Source organism: Embiotoca jacksoni, unplaced genomic scaffold (assembly GCF_022577435.1).
Source record: "Embiotoca jacksoni isolate LCO1_2020_lvr unplaced genomic scaffold, fEmbJac1.0.p SCAF_23, whole genome shotgun sequence".
Taxonomy (NCBI): Eukaryota; Metazoa; Chordata; class Actinopteri; family Embiotocidae; genus Embiotoca; species Embiotoca jacksoni.
Genome location: NW_027185374.1, coordinates 630,462 through 646,333, shown reverse-complemented (window position 1 = coordinate 646,333; position 15,872 = coordinate 630,462). Strand labels below are relative to the sequence as shown.

Sequence of the window (15,872 nt, the reverse complement as noted above, 5' to 3'; positions counted from 1 at the left end):
CTCACATTATTGCAAAATACACCACGATGAAAACTCTTGCTTCCAATAACTGGAAATGTTGCCCTCTTGCTGACTAAACAGGTGCATGGAAGGAACAACAGAAACAATTTACAACAGATAATCCCACAACTCGTCTCAGAAAAATGCATTATTTAATAAAGTAATTAACAAAACAAAAGCAAAAACATGGAATGGCATGCGGTAATATCCAACATACATACTTGATGCATATCTGCTAAGTGACCAGTGACAAAGTGTACGATTTTTAGACAGTAATCTCATCATCAGTAACGCTTTTCTGCTCCAATGGACCAAAATAGAAAACAAGCAAAGCCGGCTCAATGGCAAGAGCTGCAATATCTGACAACACTACAACCAATACAGTACTTATGTATGAGGATATGCATCAACACATTCAACAGGGACACACACATTAACATGTGCCGCACGCTGTGTTCACTTGACTTTATAATCACTCTGCATACAATTGTGTGCCTTAGGGCGGGATAGCAGGCTGTGGGTGTATAAAGGGTGTATAAAAAATACTGATATGATGAGAAGAGTAAATGTCTGTTGGGCTCAAGGGATTTCCCTGGATTTAATTTTCCAGCATTCAGGCCTAAGTCTGTGGTGACCGAGTCCCCGTATCATCTTAGGACATACTCAGCCAGAAGCTCAGCGGCCGGCGGCCGCCAGCTTCACTGTTGTGCTGATGAGGAAACCTTAGCCGGGGCTAAGGCCACTGTTCAGGCCAGTCAGAGTGTAGGTCTTAGGGGGATTTGAGTTTTTTCGTCCGAGGAGAGGCTCCGTTCTCAGCTTTAAGGACTCCGTTTTCATGGTGACCAACTGAAAGGAAGGGACAGAAAGGAGAAGTTACAACGTGATACAGACAACAACAACAAAAAAACGTGTTCCTTGATTCCTCTGTAACTATTTATCAGATGATGCGAGTGAATTATGGAACGTGTCTGAGCGGGTGTTTGAACTCACGTGAGTCTCTCTTCAGTGGCCTTAGGGGTTGCTTCGTGGCAGCCTTCTTGCGAACAGCCTGTTCGTGCCTGAACTCCCTCCAGCGCCTCAGCTGGAAGCGGATAAACTTCCAGAGAAGCCAGGATTGGGTCAAACACACCAGCAGTAGAACAGTCATCCTGAAAGAGGCCCAAAGCAAGACGATTAGTGCCGTTGTTTGTTTTGGAAAATGTGTCTGACATGATGTGCCAAATTAGTGAAATTACTTTCAGACTTTATGAATGTGTTTGAAATAAGGTGTGAAGGATATTTCTACTGTTTTAACAGTTTATTTTATTCTGACTATCCCCATCTGCAACCACTTTTGTTGTACTGAAAAATGGGCCAAAGAGAGTGCTGCTGTCACAAGAAATTACACTGAAACAAAGAGTGCTTTAAAACCTACTTTGTTTGTTGCGGACCTTCAAACTTTTCAGTTTGTTTTTCATCTAAAATAAGTATATTTTTAGCAAATAAATATAGTGTACTTAAGAAACTATAGTTTAAATAAGGTACACTGGCAGGTAAAGCAAATATTCAAAGATATCCTTTCTTCATTTTCTGTAGATTTCTTATGAATTAAGATTCTGAAATCTCATATTGTAATTGTTACTCGTCCCATTTAATCCATTTGAGTGTTTTTACTCATTTACTAATTGAAGTCAAAGTTCCTTCCTGGTTCATTGTGAATTTATGTTGCATTACAATAAACAACAATTTAAAGAATCAACCCTTTTTATGGGCCCAAAGTGTAATTAGACTGAACAGTTGTAACAGTGAGAGAAAATGAATCATTATCCACAGATGTTGGACCTTGCTCGTGTTTTTGCTCGCTGCTGACGGACGAGGCGAGGCCTCACCTTATCAGTACAGTGTTGAAGTTGCCCATCTCCAAGTCAAGTCCCTGATTCTCAGCACGAGCCAGACCAAAGCCCACAGAAAGAAACATCAGGGTCAGCGTAGCCATCCGTGTAAACACAAAGCTGATCGCCCACAGATCAAACCTGAGACGCAACAAACGGGGAAGTCGTGGTCAGTTGAAAAAAAGACCAAAAAAAACACCAAAAAAAGCTGTTGAGATGATCAACTTCAGGGCAATATCACAATATTTGACAAAACTCAGTCACAAGGTGGAAACACATGACACAGTAGGTTAGGGAGGAGGATTTCTGTATTTGAAATAAATATTTAGGTCAACTTGGCCACAAAAATATAAAATATTCTGGAGGTTAGTTGTCAATAGTTGCGCCGATATTTTGGAAGAATTCAAGCTAAAACCATAAAGAGCCTTTGTGAAGGGAGATTCCTTACATTTTGTGATGGTTCTCATCAGTGAAGTACAAGAGTCTGGCGATGTGGAAGCCCAGCTCTGACACAAACTGGAGGAAGAGAAGTACGAGACTCACACGACTCAGACTACACGGGGAAGAAGACAGAATGAGGTGACAAACCAAAATCATCAAAGCAGCTACGGTAGTTTATATAATATAGAGCAAAGACACGAAGTTCAGCAACGCAGTGAAATCTGCTGCTGCACAGAATTTTGAGACCAGGAACCGAGTCAAAGAAACTCCAACATGAACTTCAGATTGTTTCATTTCTTTTCTTTTTTTTCTTTCTTTCCTATTTCTCTTCTCACTCTGCATTCATTTTTCTTTACAAGCCTTTGAAGTTTTAGTTTGTTATTCTGCCGGATGCTTACTTTAACAAATAGGCTGCAGAGATGTGCAGCAGATACAAGCAGATGTACTGGAGCTGACGAGAGATCTCCTCCTGAAACACAAACAGCCTTCGTTAGCAAAGGATTTTCAGGCTTTGATGGTGTTTTGTTCTTTCTCCACTCTTGTCTAAAACACGCACCGAATATATACAAGCTCCAAAACACAGAAATATAAACAAGCGCTTATCAAGGCACACTCCAGGTCTCCCACAGTTCCCAGGGCCTCCCCACTGACCTTGCGTACTTTCTGGAAGTAAAGCTCCGGCAAGGCATGAAGCCAGTAGGCCAGCTGAGTGAGGTAGAAAAACTTCACCTGAAACCTAGAGCAGAAATATACATGAGAGAGAGACAGAGGGAGGAACAAGAAATACGTACAATGTACATGATGCTGCCGGTGATACTTTCCCTGTCTTGCTTTTCTTTGACGCATGTGAGCATGTCGGTAGGGGGGGGTGGGTGGTGGGGTGGGGGTGGGGGGGGGCGAAGCCAGTAGACAGCCGAGGTCTCAGATTTCTCCAGCAAAAAGTAGCTGCGTTAATCTATTATGTAAATTCTTCTTGATCCCTTCAGTCACAAAGGAAACCCGAAAATCTCCTCATTTACATCAACGTTTGAAACTGGAGTGTAATCGGAGAGCAAGCGCTACTAATGACATGCATGTAAATGTTCTGGCTGTTTGTGTATGGTGCGTGCACAGGACGCTGCACATGTAAGGTCGTGTACGCTATAAACTTACAGCAGATAGACGAAAGCTAAATAAATAAATACATCTCAAAAAGCATCTTTCTGAAAAAGGTAGTATTTGTGATTCTGAGTTGAATACCAGCAGTAGTGGTCAAAAAACAGAGCTTGAGACTGACTCAAATATTTGTGACAGCTTCACAAATTGTCAGTGCATTTTTGAAGTTTAAAGTATAACTCTTGGGTCAAATAATCAATTACCAAAAAGAGAATCTGCATACTTGTTTGTTAAAATATTGTTTTATGAACACATTTTTTTTTTTTTTTAATTATCTGTGGTTTAACGTTCCCACTTTCTAGTGATAAACTTTGAAGGTCTTTTTTCTTTAGTAAAAAAAATGTATCTGGAAAGTTATCTGCAGATCAACCCATGAGGACGATAATTCTTAGTTACAGTTCCAAGTATAAATTATGATATACCGGAGATGTACATGGGGATAGTTCTCCCAAAGGCTGCTGGGATGCAGGAGATATCCTTCCTGTGTGGAGAAATTAAGACAAAACAACACGTTAATACTGATATTGGCATTTCCGTAACCAAGAAGTTGTCATTTGAACAGTCTCACTCACCGTTACGAGGATGTAGAAGCTCCACACACTTGACACCAAGTGAAACACACACAGCTGACCCGACTCATTAAACTTAGTGTTCTTGCTCTTGGAGAGGTGAAGACGTCGGTTCACTTTCTGCAACAACACAACAGGTCATGTGAGTGCAGCTGGATCCAGTCAGAGCAGGTGACATGTTGACTCTGCCATTGTCTCGCACAAGGAAGCGTCACCGTAATACAAATAAGTAGGACGAGAAAACCTGTTCTATTTATGGCAGCTGCTACTGAAAACCCTCCTCCGCCGAAGTATTCCTTTCAAGACGCTTTGGAAACCGCCGTGATGGTGCTAAAATAAAACCTAATTCGTCCTGGCTGGCCTATTTCTAAACAATGACACATGGACTCGTACTTGAAGATGGATCAAATACTACTCCCCTCTTCACAACTCTCTCCTCAGAGCTCTGGACCAACATGTCGGCCTGTTTTCAAAATGGCCTTCAAAACAGCCAGCAGCATCATGTTTTTAATGTGACATGTTTCAAACTCCCCTGCTGGTGGAACCGCTCATATCCTGGCTTCAGTATAGTCGATTTATCTTCTTCACTACTTTTACAGTGTACTTACGGTAGGTATCACTGTAAACAACTGCAATATTCGAAGTATTTTTCAAATTTTATCACTGCAAAAGCTGGTGACCATGACTACGCTGACAACAAAACTTAGTCAGAAAAGAAAATGTGTAATTTGGTACCAACTACAAGAAAACCAAGTGTTATATGGATACTCTTGCTTTAAGTCATTTCAAATGAATTGCTCCATAACCTTTAGTCTTTTAGTCAGTGTAGAGCAGAGCAGCTGAACACGCAGAAATGTGACACTGGTGTACAGGCAAACATACAATTCAACTAATCTGAGGCGTATTTACGTTCCAGAATACTTCCAAGGATAAATCTGTAATGTAGGAATATTTATGTAATGGAGCAATTATTTCTTGAAAATTAGTGCCAAATTAAACTTGCTTTCCAAGAACCTTGTAGGAAATTATTAGGAATATGCAGACCCATAAAAAAAACAAAAAACCTCTGCCTCATTTTCTACCCTGTGGTTGTTTTTTTTTTTGTATCCGTCTGTTGAAAACAATCAATACATAAGGTGCTTACATCCAGAAGATACTCCTGCACTACCGCATGGAGGATGATGACGATGAAGAAGTAGAACAGGATGGTGGCACAGTCCTTCCATCCGTAGTGGTACAGCGTCACCTCACCCTCTGAGCACACACATGAGAGGGGAGACACACGTGTCTGTAATCACAGGCGTGTTCAACATCCTGGAGCAACACTCGTGAACCAGTGACAGAAACACAATGACGCAATGTGCAGGAAGAGCAACAGCAGAAGTGAAACTGTGAAATAAATGAACAGTATGAGTCAAAATGTAGGCACACTGAATCATTGAATCAGTACGGCAATAAATGAAAGTAGTCCGTATTTAAATGATGGTTTGGCACTTCATACCTGGTGATAGTGTGGTGACATTGTACTGAGGCTGAATGAACAGTATGGCCGTCTTGGCAGTTGCCTGGAAATTAGATGAGATGTGATTAGCAGCAGTGAATCTGTCTGAATGTAAAATGAAGAAGCTGCTCTTCCAAGTATCATCCAGTCAGGTATATACACAGCATTTAGGGGTGTGACAAAGAAATACGAATACATAATATTGTTAATAGTCTGTCTTCCAGTTGTGCTGCTGAAAGATCGAACCTGCACGACTACGTTAGTTTCAACCTCGCACCAGTAAATGGAAACTATAACAGGAGTCCCTGAATAATTTCACGTCAAGCGCTCCCATAAAGATATCCATTAAACCTGTTTACAAGCGTTATAAACTCCTAAAATAAGAAGCATCTGTTGTGACTGCTTGTCACAGATTTCATACTGCATACGTCTAATAGTAATTCAAATTAAGCTTATTAAAATTAAAATTGCTGTCAGTTGACTCACTGTTTAATCAACTAATGTCTTCAAAACTCAAAAGATGGTAGAACGGAATAAAAATAAAACCACGGTGTGTCTTTTCTCCAGTGGATCAACCTGTAGCGCCTCCACATCAGCTGTCCCATCAGGTTGGGAACCATCAAACCCTTTATGAATTATGTCTCTCAGTCCCAGATGAACACATCGAATTCAGCACATACTGAATTTATAGAAAGAGCTGTGAAGATAGATGTATATTGATTGCTTTGAGTCCGGTTTGTTGTTGTTGTTGTTGTTGTTGTTGTTTTTTGGGGGGAGGGGTTTGGGGGAGTTGCAGAAATTCTCTGTTTCCAGCTTCTTAAATGTAATTATGTTCTGGTTCCTTTAGTTCTCAATGATAATCTGAATATGTTTTGGTTGTTGATCCAGAACAAAACGTTGTAGTTGCATCTTTGGCTTTGGAATTTTCTGAAAGACCAAAAAGATGATTCTGTTCATCGGAAAATAATTCGCATCCCTAAAAAGCTGAGACCCCTGAGGGACCCAGTTGGACCCCTGAGGGACCCCTGAGGGACCCAGTTGGACCCCTGAGGGACCCCGTTGGATCACTGAGGGACCCAGTTGGATCCCTGAGGGACCCCTGAGGGACCCAGTTGGACCCCTGAGGGACCCCTGAGGGACCCAGTTGGACCCCTGAGGGACCCCGTTGGTCCGCTGGCACCAGTTTGGGCACCACAGTGCAGCACGTTATTCCCTTACACGCCGAGGCCACTAATATCCTGCTGACAACACGTCTAATTCAACACTTTATCTGTCGCGCTGTTGTTCTCTTTTTCCGAAACCAGAGGAATGAAGGAAACCCCCTCTTTATTCTGTCCTCGGCCAGCTGTGATCACAACCGAGGTTCCGGATTGAAACTCCGTTAACCGTCGGCGGCTGTTTGAGGAACAATCAGCTAATGAAACACTTGATGAACGGAGTGTCTGAATGTCCTCGGGCAGATGTCCTCAGGTGGAAGCAGGTCTTCAGCCCCGCTGCTGGGCTCCGGGATTGAGACGTGGCAGTAAACTACGCGCGTCAAGTCAGCGACGGAAAGTCAAACCGCTTCCGCTTTGGCGTTTCAAAATAAAACCTTCTGCTGGCGGACGTGCGCTCGAGCTTGCGGGCAGCAACTGCGCTTGCTTTTAATTTGAATGTGGAAGCAGCTTTACTTCCGGTCTGAATCTGTCTCTCCGGTATGTGACAAACTTTGGAAACGTTGCAGCAGATTTTCTTTGCTGGAAATAAAGACGCTGTCAGGATAAAAAAAACATTAGTTACATGATGTAGTTTATTTTATTTTATTTTTTTAATAACAACCTTCGTCCGAAACCAGCAGAAGAGTGTTTCAGGTGTACCACGATGATTATTTATTTTACTCTTAGATGTTAACAGCAAGACACCGAAAACTTTGAACGCGTGAAGGAACACATCCGGAGAAGTCCGTTTGTGTCTCCGTGTTTTAAGATGCATCTTTCTAACTGTGTTGAAATCATAAGTTCACTTTGACTGATCACTGCTCACAAAACCCGGAGGAGCTGCAGACACCATAATATATCCGCGGGGCAGCTCGCAGCCGGACTCCTCAGATGAAGTCCAACGAGGCCAGTCGTGGTTGTTGTTGTTGTTGTTTTTTTACAAAGCAGAAATCAAACCGAGTCAGATTTCTATCACATCTTCGGATGTTGCAGCAGGCATCTGAAAACAGCTGAGTGAGACGAGGGGAGGAAAACAAAAAGAATCATCTCACCTCAAACATCAATCCAATCAAAATGAAAATCACCAAACTGAAGACGATGTCGGCGTGGTTCTGAATGAGGAACTCCTGGCTGAAGAAGGGGTAGCTCTTGTTCCGTCTGCGGAACGCCATGTCACCTCACGGACTTTTCCCTGCTATTTTATAAATCTGAATTTTTCTGACTACGAAGTTCAGGAGTTAACTTTCTCAGTGATTTGCGCATGCGCGTCGTCTTAAAGGGCCCGTGTCATAAATACCTTCTTCGAGGCCATTTACATAAAAAAGAGATGTTCAATCCACCAGGCAAATAAACGAAGTGCCTTTGCTCAAGTATTGCACTTAAGCATTATTTTGAGATACTTATACCTTGCTTGAGTACCTCCACTACTTTATACATTCATGCCATTACACTTTAGAGGGAACCCCAGCAAACAGTAACCTGCAGGGAACCATTCAGGAATGTTCTCTGACGGTTCCGTGTGGATTAGTTTGTGGAGCCTTTTTGGAACCTTCCTGGAGCGAGCTTTTTTTCCCCAATAATATACGTTCCCAGGACATCAAGAAAACTTTCCAGAGAATGTTTGAACACTCCTAGGGTGGTGCCCATTCGCTTTCTACCCACCTCACTACATGTATTAGACAGCTTTAGTCACAAAACTCAAAGATTATCAAAAAAATTAAAACAGATTTGTGAGTCAGAACTCCCGTTCTACTTTCCTCTTCCAGTAATCATCTGACGACCCCTTAGATTTATCTGAGGCATCTGTCCCTGTTTATAAAACTGCACATAAAGTAGTTCAAACTAGCTCCACCTGCAACAGCTACAACAGTAACATGCTGACACTCTGATACTTCACTATTAATAAACTAATGATGTCATTTATAATAGTATTAGTAATAGTCAGAGGGACCAAATTAATTCTTTTACTTAAATACTCTTAACTACATTGTGCTGCTAATGCTTTTTACTTAAGTAGGATTTAGTAGGATTAAGTAGGATTTTTCATTGCAGAACTTTTACATGTAATGTTTGACATTGCTGTACTTTTACTGACGTAAAGACTCTGAATACATCCTTCATCACTGACAAAATACTATTTCAAACTAAGTGATTAGAGTAGTGCACATTTTAAATGTTTAAAAACATCAGATTTGAGCAATTTAGCCAAACAATGACTTTCTTCACTTTACATAAAAAAATAAAACACTTACACACCTTTACTCCATTCACCCAAACATGTAGGCTATTTATTGCTTATTTAAAGCCACCAGCGGCCTTGCGCTTCACAGTTCAAAATGTCATATAGGCAGTCACCTGGTTGCAAGAGAAAACCCAGCCTCGTTTCACGACTTTGTTAGTGGATGTCATCTCTGTTACAGAACAGCAATGAGCAAAAATGCATTAGTCCCCTGGAAATAGCAATAAAGAGCACATTAAAAAAGTCACCACAAATATCTCAGAAGCATTTTGTTACACAACCAAAATTTTGAAAGCTTTTTGAAGTCAGTGCCTGAGACATAGTTTTTCTTTTTCCCCCAACATAATGTAAATCCCCCAAAAACATTTCAGCAATTACATGGTCAACATGTAAATCAAGTTAAAACATGAAACACAGTTTACCCAGGTTGACACATCAGCCCTGCTCAAAGCAATGCCAGTTAACATTATACAAAAAAAAATACAGTTTATCACTCTCAGATGGGAACAGGGATTTTTTTTTTTTTTTTTTTTTTTTTTTTTTTTTAAATAGGAATAACAAAACAAACAAACAAACAAAAAAAAAAATCACAGCATCACAGCAATAGACATGTAATACAGAAGATACTTGTGCTTTTAAGAAGCCAAAAAGCTCTGGCTTAGGCTGAGATGGTTAAAATTCAGATGTCAGACACTCCAGCCCCTGTGAGAATAATTTTTCTTATGTCATAGCTGCTGGCAATTATGATCATGAATAACTGCAGTTTCAGTATGTATTATAGAGCCCATCAGCTGCTTTACATCATGAAGCAGCTGCATATTTCTATCGACATTTATCAATACAACTCATACTCACTTCCTTATTATGTAATTACAATCTGAACCGGTGTTTATTTAGTTGCAAAGTATAATTGTTGAGGCCTATGTTTATTGCTACTAAAAGAATGGAAAACATAACTGTCAGGTAGAAAGTGTGTCTGAGCTCCATACATCGCCCTTGTGGTCAACAAGTTCTTTAATCACCTTCTTGATGACCAAGTGCCACGCTACTGAAGGTTTCACCTGTGTTTGTCCAGCATTTAGGCAAAGCAATGCTTTTAGAAAATACTTTATGGTTTGAGAAGACTGCAGTTTAAATCCTGATTTTTCAAAAATTGTTGCATACACTTTGCCCCACAGTGTACTAAATATATATAGACATAAAGAGGTGGATTTACCACCTGCTTTATCCTCCTACAACACTGAGCAGATGAGAAAGCTGGTGTACTTCTTTAATGTTGGATAAGCTGCTGTAACTTGTTCCCTGATTCTGTCACGAGAAAGCTAGAAGTTATCGTCTTCATCTCTCCGGGACCTTATGAGCTGCCGCCTTGGACCTGTGAGATGAGGGACACTGGAGGGAGAGTCCAACACTCCAGAGTTCAATTTAGGAGTGGAAGTGCAGCGCTGTCCAACCCGGCCCATCAGTCCGCGGACATCTCTGTGCAGGGCGGGATCACTGGGGATGGAGTTGAGGCGAACGCCCTGCTCCAGACCCCCAACGTCCCGGTCCAAGCGGGGGTTACTGCCGCTGCTGGGGGACTGGGGATCAGCACTGAAGTATAAGGTAGAGCTTGATTCTGTAGGGCAGAAATATGGCTCTGGACTGTCTCCAAACATCGACTTACCCTCTGGTGAGCTGCGCTTGAAATCCGACGTGGGTGACTCCATCGGGCTCTCCATCTCCAGACTGTCATCTTCTTGTTCAGGCTGCTCGGTCGATGTGGGTTCGCTTACGCTCTGGAACTCGTCTTTGCAGTCTGAGATGGGTGCCAGGCCCATCCCCTGGGACTCAGAGGTGGAGACACCCTCGCAGCTGCCTCCGGCCGTAATGGTGATGCCCTCGTTACTTTTAAACTCTTGGTTGTACTCCTCCATGTCTAGTATGGCCGCTGCTCCCCCGGCCCCGTAAGCCCTGTTGATTTTCCCGAGGTCTCCTGTTTTAAGGGCGAGTCGTATTAAGAGCCAGTGGTGGTGGTAGCAAGGGCAGGAGCTGTTGGACCGGCCTCCACAGTTTCTTGGGTGCTCCAGAAGAGAACCAGCCACACCTGAGAGGGAGAAGCTGCCGTGGTTCTGAATGGAAGGAGCTGGCAGACTTTTGTCCCTGAGAGAGAAGGAGGACTCTCCTTGTTCGATGCAAGTGCTGCCCATGTGGTTGTGGTTCGTACCCTGGGAGATCTCTGTGGACTTGGGATGCAGGAACCGGTAGTACAGGACAAGAGAGGTAGCACCTGGGATGAATGGAGACAGGAAAAAGTTGATTTTCAACTTGGTTCACCAGTCACAATTGTCTAAATATAAAGTCCAAACATACGAGGGGTGATCAGAAATTTGCAAGAGCGCTCGTGTTACACGGGAACAGAGCGGAGCATGGTCACGAGCCTGGGACAGCTGTAAGCAATAACCTTAATGAGTAAGTATTCCAAGTTATGTTGCTTGTGTCAAATTTTTGAGAAACAGAGAGAAGTCACAGGGAGTCAAACCCAGCAAGAAAGGACGGTGAGGAGCGATAATTGTGTTGTTGCAGCCGATAAACTTGCATGTTTTCAATGCGGTGTGAGTTGGAGAACCGAAGAGCTCTCATTCCAGAGCTCAGGCCGTTGACACCTAATGTTTTCCCTCGGACGCCCTCAGAACATCACATTGACGGTCTGATCCTGGGGGATGAATTCACGCTGCGCAACTCAGCACGTCAAAGAAAGCTCACCTGGTTGAACTCCTGAACTAATGCGTCTTCTTCATCTACATCTGAGACAAATCTGCTCTCAAACAAAACCACTGCAGATACACACTCTAGAAAGAATGACTCACCGAGGAGAAAGCTACACAGCACAGTGGTGGGAAGGGTCATGCTGTCCCACGATGCTTCGCTAAGGAAGTCGGAGGCGGCCAGCAGCAGAGTGGCGTTCTCTACGAGCATGAACTGAAGGAGGAGACAAGGTCACACCATCAGTCATCTGTGGACAGCTTTACGTCACTGTAAACTGAGGCCACAGAGGTGAGGATGACAATGCAAACTATTCGCCCGTGTCTGTATTTCCGTGCGTGGGCCTGCTGCCGTGTGTGTCAGCTGATGAGACAAAGCTCTAACCGGAATACAAAACACCACATTGAGGACAGCCAACAGGACGAGACACGGCGGAAACAAGTTACAGTAATTTCACTTCCAGTCACGTCTTACTGCATAAAAACTGGCCATGCGGAAGCGCGAGGGTCCATCTTTGACGTTGAGGAAGAGGAAGACGTGGACGAGGCCCATGATGCCGTTAAAGGCACGCCAACACCAGGGCCCGGTGCAGATGTCTGGTTGCTGTGATACCAGCCAGAAGGAGGCCGTGAGCCAGTGAAAACCTGGAGGTCGACGTAAAAATAGACTCGAAGGTGAACAGAGGATCCATATACACTGTATCAAGTTAATGCAGAGGAACTATGGGAAAAATGGATCAAGAGAACATGCTGCATCACTCTGAGGACAATTATATAACGCTTTAATTAAATACAACTTCATAGAAATCAGATTTTTTTTTTTTTAATTTATTTAGTTGGTGTACTGTGTTACAGCAATTTATTTGTTTTTCAAAGTCCATTTTCTCAAACTTTTCAGTGTTAACAACAAAAAAGCACCCAAAGAACTCATTTCTCCGAGCTCACCTGCTACGCCACAGACCCACCAGTTAAAAACTCTGGCAAAGAACATGAGGCAGGTCACCCTGGCACCCAGCATGCCTGCTCTCCACACCAGCTGGCACAGCAGGGCAGCTGGAGGCATGGCCAGGTGACCCGGTCGTATCAGACAGCAGGCTCGGCTGTACAGCACCAGGGCCCAGGAAATAGACAGCACACATAAACCACAGCAATAGGCCACTGAGGATAGAGCAAGAGGCAAAGCATATGAGAACAGACATTATCACAGACAACAACTGACACGTCACAGCCAATACTTCCTCCAAAGGTGACTTTACCTGGTGACATGATGCCCACATCAGTAGACACAACGACGTACGCCTGCAGCAGGCTCTGGGGCAGCGTAAGGACCAGGGCCTCCAGCAGCCAAAGGGCAGCAACATCTGCCTGCTGCATGACAGCAGCTCCGAGCTCTGCCACTGAGCCCTGCATGCGGAACACAGACCTCATGCAGTCCCATAACCTGCCAGAAGAGGAAGACAGAGACAAACAGCAGAGCAGTGATCAAACGTAACCTCCCTCAGCCAGCCTTCAATGACAGACTGATGTTAAAACCATTTCTTTCAGTGGACTTCGACAGAAACTAAGCATGTCACCAAATGTGCTTCATAGTGTTTGTTTCCTACAAATGCACACTGGATTAAATTAGATTTATGTAACCTAAACTACGCTCTAGACATGATATCTAGAGTTGCAAGGATCTCACCTTTTGAAGATGCCCAAGTGCAGTATATGTATCACAGAGAGGTAACATCGCCTGTCATCTCCGTCATCATAGTACCATTTCACACTTAGCAGTTGAACTGCTGTCCCTGGTAGAAAGAGGCCGAGTGTGAGGCCCGCCCACTGCGTCTCCTCGTTCCAGAGGTAAAAACCTACACAGTAGAACACTGACACGTGCACACAAACAACAAATACAGACACACAGATGCAAGTTAGTGCAAGTATTTTGTGTTTCCTTGTCAAATACAGTGTGTCAGAACAGTCTGAGTTATCATGGCGTTTATAAAGGAAACACAGCTCTTTTAAACCCAGCATGTGTGTGTGTGTGTGTGTGTGTGTGTGTGTGTGAATGTGGACAGCTGCAGTGGCCAGCACAGTCCTTGGCAAATTAAAGAGCATACACCTTGAGTTGCCCTTTAATTTTAGAGAAAGCTGTTCTAATGAGAAACATTTAAGCTCCACCGAGAAGACAACTCTAAATGACCCTAAAGTGCATCCTTATATCGATCATTTTAACTAACACTCTTTTTCTTTTTCTGTGACTGGCAGACTAAAGCGTGCAGTTCAAGCAGCAGCAGCAGCAGCACAGTATTTTTTATCCTCTGGGACAAAGTCACGCTTTGTACACATCCAGTCATCTTCCTGCTGTCCTGACCTTGCCCCATCGATCTGCTTAGTCAGGGAATCATAACACCGTGCTGCACAGTCTTTTCAACATAGACTCCAGATGTGTATTAATTTAAATACTTGAGTAATAACAACATTGATGATAATTATATTCTAATCTTTTAAAAAACGTTTTCTAGGAGGGAAGGGGAGCCTTATTCCTACAGGTATCAAGGGCATCATTTTACTGGCTAGTAGTTAAAAAGGTCAGCGGTTATATTCAATAATTCTTCAGCTGTTTGACCCTGCTATGAATGACCACGGGAGGTCCTGGGGCCCCAGTTTGGCCATCCCATCAGGGCTGACCACTACCGCTGTCATGCATTTGCTCATGAGGTCCAGTAGTAACGCGGTGTTATTGAATTGTAAGCTGAACCACGGCTGCAGCTCGGGGCTCCAGCACGAAGCATCATGGCTGAGCAACAGCCTGCTCCATTCATTAACGCGACCGAAAATAACCACAGCACAACCAAAACACTTCACTGTGTCCTTTCGTTTTTAATCACACGGTTCCGTTTCAATAGCAGAAGGAATCCCACGCCTACTTACGAGCGGTCCGTTCGGCCACGATCACCAGCGCCGACACGCCGAGCAGCACCGCCTGGCACCACGCGATCAAGCACCCGCTCCGCCGGGCCGCGGACGGCATCCTGCGGACGAGCGCTCCGGCGGCGTTTATCATGATGCGCACAGGAGGTGGGACGGAGAACGAAGCGGTGACATGATCCTGGGCATCATCCTCCGCCCTGGGTACATCCGCTCCCCTCTTGTTCTTCTGCTGCTTCTTCTCCCGCTGCCTGACCCCTGTCAAAATATATGACGTCACCGCGCGGTTTAAAGGGACATCGGTTACCGACCAGTGACTGTAACAGTACGGAGCTCACCTTTACTTAGTCTCCTCCTCGGGCTATTTAGGGCCGGAGCACCGGATGGTGCGAAAGGCCTGTCGTAATTCATTATACCGTCTGTTTCAGAGGAATTATAGTTCACTTAATTCAAAATAATAGACGGGTTACCATTCCTGTTTTCCTCCCATCCAGGGAGGTCACAGGTTGCAGTGATTCAACATCATTTTTTTTTAGGCATTCTTCTTTTTTTCCTTTTATTCCTTGGAAAGGAAGCTCTTGAGCAGCTGGCACCTGATCGGGAGTGTGTCAACATGCAGCTCTAGAGCTGTCTCATCAATGAAAGCCCACTTTGAACATCCATTCAAGTTGTAATAATAGGATCACAGAAGGATCCCGCCCAGAAAGTGCAGAGCATACATGTCTGCCCCATTTTATCTGTGCAGTATTAACAATTTTTCTAAGATAAATGGTAAATGTAATTTTTTATTCTTTTGCTCTGAAAAGTGCTACTCAGAAAAAACAACGATAATAATAATCGAGTCCTCTCGATTGATCGATTAGTTGTTTGGTCTTTACAGTGTCAAAACTGAAGGCCTCGGTGTTGCTTCAAATGACTTCTTTTGTCCCAACCAACAGTCCATAAGCAAAAGATATTCAATAAATTGCCATGGAGGACTAAACGTAGCCTACAAGAAACTATTTGCACTTAAGAAGCATGAAACAAAGAATTTTGGTCGTTTTGCTTTTAAAGATTACTTAAAATGAATCAGCGACTATTAAAATAGTTGGTGTTAAGGAACTAATAGTTGCAGCTTCATTTCATATCTCAGTATAAACTGTAGTCATCTGTTGTGGGCGAGTTGTCTACCACTGACGGTAACCGAAACTAAAAATATAGATACATGTACAAAATTATCATGATCTTACTGATAGTGGAGATA

General features: G+C 43.4%; 2 protein-coding genes across 3 annotated transcripts; both read right to left on the bottom strand.

Annotated features, from left to right (window-relative positions):
* Positions 1 to 133: 133 nt before the first annotated feature.
* On the bottom strand, positions 134 to 7,970 carry tram2 (translocation associated membrane protein 2). Its single transcript, XM_069158110.1, has 11 exons — positions 7,786 to 7,970; positions 5,538 to 5,601; positions 5,181 to 5,290; positions 4,040 to 4,156; positions 3,890 to 3,948; positions 2,964 to 3,048; positions 2,711 to 2,781; positions 2,320 to 2,424; positions 1,869 to 2,012; positions 991 to 1,148; positions 134 to 846 (listed from the first exon to the last, which is right to left on the bottom strand). The coding sequence occupies exons 1-11, from the start codon at positions 7,903 to 7,905 to the stop codon at positions 770 to 772; spliced, it is 1,110 nt and encodes a 369-aa protein (XP_069014211.1). The 5' UTR covers positions 7,906 to 7,970; the 3' UTR covers positions 134 to 769.
* A 1,026-nt stretch (positions 7,971 to 8,996) lies between these two features.
* Positions 8,997 to 14,931, bottom strand: xkr5a (XK related 5a). 2 transcript variants are annotated; one of them, XM_069158107.1, is made up of 8 exons: positions 14,633 to 14,931; positions 13,401 to 13,584; positions 12,973 to 13,157; positions 12,662 to 12,874; positions 12,192 to 12,361; positions 11,822 to 11,933; positions 10,639 to 11,241; positions 10,438 to 10,552 (listed from the first exon to the last, which is right to left on the bottom strand). In XM_069158107.1, the coding sequence occupies exons 1-8, from the start codon at positions 14,763 to 14,765 to the stop codon at positions 10,533 to 10,535; spliced, it is 1,620 nt and encodes a 539-aa protein (XP_069014208.1). In that variant the 5' UTR covers positions 14,766 to 14,931; the 3' UTR covers positions 10,438 to 10,532. The 2 variants fall into 2 exon arrangements, with proteins under 2 accessions (XP_069014207.1, XP_069014208.1); XM_069158106.1 differs by having other exon boundaries at positions 8,997 to 11,241.
* Positions 14,932 to 15,872: the final 941 nt, after the last annotated feature.